At 50.1% G+C, this 8877-nt stretch overlaps 1 protein-coding gene across 1 annotated transcript in view; it reads right to left on the bottom strand.

The window, feature by feature from the left end:
• Positions 1–3148: 3148 nt before the first annotated feature.
• The window catches only part of Pnpla1 (patatin-like phospholipase domain containing 1), a 52177-nt gene continuing 46448 nt past the window's right edge, over positions 3149–8877 (bottom strand). Inside the window, exons 6-8 of the mRNA XM_013029584.1 lie at positions 6376–6466; positions 5434–5559; positions 3149–3278 (exon numbers count right to left, since the gene is read on the bottom strand). Coding sequence (XP_012885038.1) covers positions 3149–3278; positions 5434–5559; positions 6376–6466 — 347 coding nt within the window. The remainder of the gene's footprint in view (positions 3279–5433; positions 5560–6375; positions 6467–8877) is intronic.

Consider the following 8877-nt stretch of genomic DNA (forward strand, 5'->3'; position numbering starts at 1 on the left):
CAGCTCAAGGCTAGTGCTCTACCACTTGAGCCACAGCACCACTTCTGGCTTTTTCTGCTTCTGTGGTGCTGAGGAATCGAACCCAGGGCCTCATGCATGTGAGGCAAGCGCTCTACCACTGAGCCACCTTCCCTGCCCCACTGTGACGTCTTAGTCCTAAATTTTGGTGTACCAGGATAAGATTGCCAGACTATAGTACCAGACTTTGGGCGCAGAAAATTGTCTCTCCGTCAAATTCGACCCACAGTACTGCCCCCCAAAAAAAACCCAACAACAAAAGACATCATGATGCAATTCACCTAATTCTCTCCCATGGACAAGGGAGAGAGGACGGGGTCGGCAGGGCACCAGCTCAGGCCAGGGACAGCAGTTATGGGTGGCTGTGCTGGGGGCCTGTGGCTGGCCTTCCCTGAGCACCAACAGTACGGCCCCTTCCAAGGCTCAGTGCTGGCTACAGGGACAATGGTTCTAGACGGGGGATTTGGAAAGGAGAGTAGCTGAGCCCTGGTGGCTGCAATCCTAGCTACTCAGAAGGGCTGAGATCCTGTGGGTGGAGGTTTGAAGTCAGCCTGTGTCGAAAGATCCACAAGACTCCCAATTCCAATTAACCAGAAAAAAATCTGGACTAGAAGCTGGGTGCTGGTAGCTCACACCTGTAATCCTACCTACTCAGGAGGCTGAGATCTGAGGATCACAGTTCAAAGACAGACTAGGCAGGAAAGTCTGAGACTCTTATCTCCAGAAAACTGGAAATAGAGCTGTGGCTCAAAGTGGTAGAGCACTAGCCTTCAGCTGAAGAGCTCAAGGATAGCACCCAGGCCCTGACTGAGTTCAAGCCTTACAATCAAAAATCTGGACTGGAGACATGCCACAAGTGATAGAGCTCCCGCCAAATAAGCCAAGCAACAGGAAGCCATGAATTCAAGCCCTATTAAAGAAAGAGGAGAGAGACAGAGAGAGATAGACATACAGAGAGAAAGGAAAAAGGAATGGATTTGGGTGACCAAATTTGGCAAATAAAAATGCAGGCTGCTCCAGCTGAATGTGAATTTCAGATAAAGAATTGCAAATATTAGGGACCTATTTCTACCAAAGTATTCAGTGTTTATCTGCAATCAGAAATGAACAAGATGTCTTGTATTTTATCTGACAACCCCAGGGCTAATTGAAAAACAATGTCCTAGTTACTTCAAAACAAGGGAAATGAGCAGAAGCAATGGGGAATTTATGATAGGATTTAGTGATGCTGGGAGGCTCGCAGGCTGGAAAGTGGGCTGGGGGAAGACAGCCATCTTGACTAAGTTCACCCTCACTGCATGCGAGGGGAGGAAGTCTTCCAGAGTCTCGGGTCATGCGAAGTCTACTTTCCCTGTGGATTAGGGGTCCCAGCTTCTGTGAGCATCCAGGCTGTTCCTTGGTGGCCCAGACAGCAGCTCGGGGCCCAGCCTCCCCCACACCAGCCTCCAGGGCTACCCTGTGTGGGCCTGGGCTACAGAACGAACCCTAGTGGGTGGAGGCTGCAGGTCACCCAGGGCCTTGGATGGTCTCAGGCCTCTCAAAGGCACATTTGTTGTTGTTCTCTGAAATGGTGGTGAAATGCAGGCTCCCGACCCACGTGGCTTTGCACCTGTGGTACTAGCTACCCGCCACCTGTGGCTCTGGTCCTTGTGGGATTTGTTAAGCAAATGTGTCTGGAGCCTGCGGGCACAGCCGGGCTGGGCTGCCATGCGGGGCCTGGCCAGGCAGCCTCCTCTCTGGAGGGCTGTGGGGCAGACACACTGGGGGGGTGAGTGTGTCTTTCTCAAGGGACATTTTTCCTGCGGTGTAGACACAGGCGCTCTGCCCTCAGGGGTGCTGGGGTTGGGATGCGGGGCGTCCCAGTTCCCAGATCAAGACTTGAGAAGTCCAGTGGCACCCTATACAATCCCCAAGGCCCGGGCTGGGTGCCAGGCCCCCTCCATCAAGCCGTCCTGGGAGCATCTTGGGTGCGGTGGGGCCAGGGAATCTGAGGTGCCTTTAGCCCAGTTGGAGAATTAGCAAGCAAATGAAAACACGTCGTCTCTGGACATGACAGGAAACGGAAAAGGATCTAGGGTTCTTCTGTCCTTCTGAACCCTGGGTCTCCCTGAGGACTGGATCCTGTGTGGAGTTAGGAGCCCCTGGCCCAGGCTTCCCAGAGGGGCTGCTGGGGGGGACGTCCATCTGTCCATCAGTCTGTCCAGAGCAGACTGTCCAACAGGGAGACGCTAAGCCCAGGAGCAGCTAGACCTTCTGCACCCTCCACTGGGTATGGGGAGGGGGCAGTGGAGGAGGCCTGACGGCAGAGGATTATCGAGGCTGGGCCTGTGGCCCTCAGATTTGCACCTACTGCAGGCTTCTTTCTGGGGCCACAGCTTCTTAGGAAAAGGACATGGGGCCACGGGTTCTCAGCCCCTCCCCCACCTGGGGCTCCCCTGATTTCCTTCGGGCCTCACCTCCTGGGGCAGCCCTGAGCAAGCTGAAGGTCCCAAATTGCCAATCAGACTTAGATGGAAATTGGAAAGCTGAGTATGTATCAGAGGCAAGATGGAGGGGCCCCACTTTATTATTCCAGCGTTCTCTCCTCTTCAGAAAATGGAATTCTATTCTGGAAAGTGATGGAAGGGGCTTTGAATCGTTATTTGGTTTATAGAACTTCAGCTGGTCTGTGGGTTTTCAGGAAGGGGTAGGGCTGCAGAGTCTCCACACCTCTGAGTGTACAGTCGGTGGATGGTGCTGCCCCACGTGTAGGTACAACCTGTAGTCCCAGCTACCCGGAAGGCAGAAGTAGGAGGATCAAGGTCTGAGAGGTGGGTCCTAGGCAAACGTGTAAAACCTTTCCTGAAAAACAAACTAAAAGCTAAAGGACTGGGGTGCAGGCGGCCCAAGTGGTCGAGCTCTTGTCTGAAGCGCGAGGCTTGAATTCCATCCCCACTAGTGAACAAAAATGAGTATGGCGGCAGAGAAAGGGCCTGGCCTCTCAGAGCTGTGTGACCAGGCACAAGTCTTGTTCTAACACAATCAAGATCGCCATTTTTCCAGCTGTGTTCCCGGTCCACAAGGGGCTGCACTACTGTTAGTAGCCATGAAGCCAGATGGCAGTCCCAGGGGCCACCGCAACAGCCTGGCCTCAGGGGGCACCTGAGGCCTCCACCTCCGGGCGGCGGTGTTCCTGGATCCGGCGGGGATGAGGCCTGTAGGTGACCCATACCGTCTCGGAAGTGGCCAGCAGGGGGCAGTCACACGGCCGGGGAGCTGACCTGGAGGCGAGAGACAAAGAAAGAGCAAGCGTGGATTTTTGTTCCGTTTCAGACTGTGAGTGTGGCAGGGACAGGGGAGTGTGGCAGGGACAGGGGAGTGTGGGAGGTCCCTTCATTCGCTGGTGGGCGTGGAAAACTCCCTGGGGATGGGCTTTAGAACATGCATAGAAACTCTCCCGAAGCACAGGCCTCTTGAACCTGGTAACGGCAACTCTAGAAATACACAACCAGATGTGCGCCTGCTGTGTTCATGGAGACATTGAGCAGAAGGTTAGAAATACCAGAAGATACTGAAAAAATAGCCAGGTGCCAGTGGCTCACGCCTATAAACCTAGCTACTCAGGAGGCTGAGATCTGAGGATCATGGTTCAAAACCAGCCTAGGCAGGAAAGTCAGTGAGACTTTTGTTTTTTTAAATCAGTCATGGGGCTTGAACTCTGGGCCTGGGTGCTGTCCCTCAGCTCTAAGACTTTTATCTTCAATGAACCACAAAAAGCTGGAAGTAGAGCTGTGGCTCAAGTGATAGTCTTGAGCCCAAAAGCTCATGGACAGAACCTAGGCCCAGAGTTCAAACCCACGACAGGAAGACAAACAAGCAATCAAATAAACAAACAAAATTAACTCCAGAAAAGTATTCCCCAAAATATTAACATCAAGCTGGAGAGGTTTTCAGTAATTTTTTTCTATTTATGTTCTTCTAAATTTGAAGATTTTTTATACCAAAAGTGTATGCTGTTTTTCATTGTATATTTTATTATTGCACTTTTTTAATTTTTTAAAAATTGGGGCTAAGAAGGTGGCTTAGTGGTAGAGTGCTTGCCTAGCATGCATGAAGCCCTGGGTTCAATTCCTCAGTACCACATAAACAGGAAAAGACAGAAGTGGTGCTGTGGCTCAAGTGATTGAGTGCTAACCTTGAGCAAAAGAGGCTTAAGGACAGTGCCTAGGCCCTGAGTTCAAGCCCCAGGACTGACAAAAAAAAGTTCAACTTTTTAGGTTGTTATAATAAAGATGATGTACAGAGGGGTTATAATTACGTAAGTCAGGTAAAAAGTACATTTCTTTTTGGATCATGTCAATCCCTCCCTGCCCCCCTCCCAGTTTTTCCTTCCTGTCTCCACCCACAAGTTGTATTGTTCATTTTCAACATAGTGTCCCCTGGAGTACCACTGCTACATTGGTTCACCCTCTGTCCTTCCATTGTGGTACCCCGCTCTCGCTCTCCCCCAAACAGATAAAAGAGCAAAGAAGACAAAAACAACAGAAAAAAAAACCCCTCTTGTTTCCATTTCTTGGAGTTCATTTCAATAAATATTTTATATGATCAGAGGTACAGAAGCATTTTTCTCCTCTAAGAATATCTGCCTTTGGTCTCAGTGTGTGGGGTGTATGCTGCTTTTAGAACCAGAAAAAGCAATAAAGTTACTTATCCTGTAGACAACCAGGTTTATAACAACAAATAAGTGGATAATGTTTCTTTAAGGGACAGATGCTGAGCTAAAGTAGAGATTATGGGCTGGGCATGGTGATTCACACCTGCAGTCCCTGCTGCTCCTGACACAGAGGTAGGAGAGTTCTATCTGAGCTAGTCCAGGCAAAAGGTAGAGAGAGAGCCTTAAAAAAAGAAAAAAAAAGGCTTCTGTTATTTATTTATTTAGCCAGTCCTAGGACTTGAACTCAAGGCTTGGGCCCTGTTCCTGAGCTTTTACTCCAGGCTAGTGCTCTACCATAGCACAACTTCTGGCTTTTTATTGGAGCTGAGAGTCTCACAGACTCTCCTGCCCAGGCTGACTTCTGGCTAACTTCGAACAGCGATCCTCCTATCTCTGCTTTCTGAGTAGCTAGGATTACAGGCGTGAGCCACTGGTACTGGTTATGACTGCTCTTCTTGAATGGTCAGATAGCACCTGCACTAAATTCTCACTGGTAACCTCTCCCCCCCTCCCAGCTTCTTGCAGATCAGGAAATGGAGGTTCAGAGCGACTGTGTGTCCTGACCATATGTTCCAAATGAGCTTGCCAGAGCAGGGGCTGATGCCAAGGCCTGGTGCCTTTCCCCCCCTCCCTCCTGACTCTCCCATACTTCCTGGCATGTTCCAGAAGACAAGTCCCAGCTGCTCTCCCTGGGGAACTTAAACCAAGGGAGTCATGCTCACTGTGCTTTGCTTCCTGTTTTGGGGAACCGAGGATGCCGGGGGATGCATTTCCTGGTGCCACTGGTCTTCTGTTTGTTCTTCTGGAATACCTTGCTCACCCAGTTGGCATCGGCAGCAGCGCTCACCCTGTGCACAGAGATGATGTAGATGGCTTGTGAACAGCGCATGGGCCAGAGCCAGGCACAGCAGCGCCGCCTGAGCATGAGTGAGCTCCCCAGCGATTCCCAACGAACGCGTACCCAAGTAACAGCAGACCCCACAGCTGGCTCGCTGTCTTTTATACTGTTCTGCACAAATTCATAAGAACACAGCACAGAACGGTGTGAAATCTAACAGGCTAAGCCCCACAATTCCTTTTTTTTTTTTTGGTGCTGAGTAAGGCTTAAACACTCCCACTTCGCTTTTGCTTGCTCAAGGCTGGTGCTCTACCACTTGAGCCACAGCTCCACTTCCAGATTTTCAGTGGTTTGAAGCTATGGATATGCTCTGTTTTGTTTTTTGTTTTGGGGTGGGGGTTTTTGGTCTTGGGGCTTGAACTCAGGGCCCGAGCGCTGACCTTGAGCTTTTTCACTCAAGTCAAGCACTCTGTTTGAGCCACAGCACCACTTCCAGTTTTCTAGAGGTTTATTGAAGATAAGAGTCTCATGGACTTTCCTGCCCTAGCTGGCTTTGAACTGCGATCCTCAGATCTCAGCCTCCTGACTAGCTAGCATGACAGGCGTGAGCCACCAGCCCCTGGCTTGTGAAAGTCTTATCTCCAATTGGTTATCAAAAAGCAGGAAGTGGAGCTAAAGTGGTTGAGCACTAGCTTTGAACATAAAAGCTCAAGGATGGTGGCTAGTTCAAGCCTCAGGACTGAGGAGAGAAGGAGAGGGGGAGGGGGAGAACGTCTCACTTGGCCGTCCCTCCCCTGACCCTAGGAGCAGAGGCAGAGCAGCTTACCTGGCGTGACTTTCGTGAATTTCGTGGCTGGCTTCCTTCCCCGGGACGGGAGCAGGGGTAGCACTTTTTGAATGTGAAGACGCTCGGGGTGCTGCAGCCAGAAGGAAAATCCAGGGAGAGTGAGATGGGGTGGGGACGTGGTTGTCATTTCAGAGGAATGAACAGTGTGACTGTGCACAAGAACAGTAAAGAACTGGCGGGTAGGTTGTCAGGGGTGAGCCCCGGGCAGCAGCTGGGAAGGACAGAGCTCCTTCCTATGGACAACACAGGAGCGAGGTGAGGAACACGCCCCGCAGAGGCCCCAGCTCCCACAGGAGGCTGCAGGGAAGGCTGCTTTTTTCCTCTTGAATGCTTGTTTAAAAAAAAGTGTAGGGGCTGGGAAGGTGGCTCAGTGGTAGAGCGCTTGCCTTGCATGCCTGAGGCCCTGGGTTTGATTCCTCAGCACCACATAAGCAGAAAAGGCCAGAAGTGGCACGTGGCTCAAGTGGTAGAGTACTAGTCTTAAGCTGAAGAGCTGAGGGACAGCGCCTAGGCCCAGAGAGAAAGAACCCAGGTAAAACTGAGTTCAATCTGTAAGTTTCTATTTATCAAAAACTCTAATGCTGGGTGCTGGTGGCTCATGCCTGTAATCCTAGCTACTCAAGATGTTGAGATCTAAGGATGGTGGTATGGTTTGAAGCCAGGCAGGGCAGAAAAATCCCTGTGACTCTTTTTTTTTTTTTTTTTTTTTGTCGGTCATGGGGCTTGAACTCTGGGCCTGGGCGCTGTCCCTCAGCTCTTCAGCTCAAGGCGAGCGCTCTACCACTTGAGCTACAGCGCCACTTCCGGTTTTCTGGTGGTTTATTGGAGATAGGAGTCTCACGGTCTCTCCTGCTCGGGCTAGCTTTGAACCGCAATCCTCAGATCTCAGCCTCCTGAGTAGCGAGGCTTACAGGCGTGAGCCACCAGCGCCCGGCTCCCAACCATTGTTTTCAAGCAAGGTCTTTGCATCTTTTAACAACCATGGGATGTGTACATATGAAGATTAATTATTATGTTACATAATTAATTCCTAATTATATGACTGTGCAATATGATAACTAGCTAGTAATTAGTATATGTAAATACAAGTGCTACTTAAAATGTATTCAGGTTCCTCTATCTTAAATTCTTCCATCAGGAACTTCTTGGATGTCCTTGGCTGTCCTGATTCTATTTGCAGTGGGACTTAAGTGTCTTTTCGTTTATGGATTTTTTCCAGAACTTTTCACAATGCCCCCTTCCTCCAGACCCGCCCTGGCCATCAATAATGATTGGCAATGTTGGCCCCAGAAGGGTCTCCTCTGCCTAGTTCCCATGGGTGCCCAGAGATGATGCTAATGGGGCTCCCTGGTGGACTGTGAGGGGCTCCTTAATGAAAGCCACTGTAATGCAAAGACAGATCACTGTCTGTCAGGAGGATGAGCCTGTGCATGGCAGGATGTTTTAGCAGCCTCTCTGGGCTCCACCCACCAGATCACCATTAAAAATATCTCCCACAATTGCTCAGTGTCTCCTGGGAGGATGCTCGCTGTCCAGCGTGCGTGGAAGAAGGCCGGCTCCGGCAGAGCAGCAAGCACTGCTTTAACAGGAATGAGGGAACACGCGAAACACTGGCCAGTTTTCTGACTCTTAATGTTCTGATGTTTTTGTCTGCCTTCTTTTTGTGTCAGTTGTAGGGCTTGAACTCAGGGCCTGGGCACTGTCCCTGAGCTTTTATTTTTTATTTTTTGGTCGGTCATGAGGCTTGAACTCAGGGCTTGAGTGCTGTCCCTGAGCCTCTTTGTGCTCAAGGCTAGCACTCTACCACTTGAGCCACAGCGCCACTTCCAGTTTTTGAGTGGTTAGTTGGAGATAAGAGTCTCATGGGGACTTCTCTGCTTGGGCTGGCTTTAAACCATAGTCCTCAGATCTCAGCCTCCTCAATAGCTAGGATTACAAGCATGAGCCACCAGTGGCCTGGGCACTGTCCTTGAGCTTTTATGCTCAAAGCTAGTGCTCTACCACTTTGAGCCACAGCTCTACTTCCAGTTTTCTGATGGTTAATTGGAGATAAAACTCTCACATATTTTCCTGTGCAGGCTGGCTTTGAACCACAATTCTCAGATCTCAGTCTCCTGACTAGCTAGGATTACAGGCATGAGCCACTAGCGCCCAGTATTTGTTGCTCTCTTGTATTTCCAACATCAGTAGCTAGTGTATAAGGGACCTAGAATAGCATCCCTTGGCAGATTTACACTGGTGCTTCTCAAAGCATCTGAATGTGTTGACAATCTGTGTGAACTCTGGAAATACAATGCAAATGAATGAGTAGAAAAGGGATCAGAGCCGGGTGCCAGTGGCTCATGCCTGTAATCCTAGCTACTCAGGAGGCCAAGATGTGAGGATGGTAGTTCAAAGCCAGCCGGCGCAAGTAAGGCCGTGACATTCTTATCTCCAATTAACCACCAGGTTTGAAGCTATGGATATGCTCTGTTTTGTTTT

Source organism: Dipodomys ordii, unplaced genomic scaffold (assembly GCF_000151885.1).
Source record: "Dipodomys ordii isolate 6190 unplaced genomic scaffold, Dord_2.0 Scaffold120, whole genome shotgun sequence".
In the NCBI taxonomy this organism is placed as follows: domain Eukaryota; kingdom Metazoa; phylum Chordata; class Mammalia; order Rodentia; family Heteromyidae; genus Dipodomys; species Dipodomys ordii.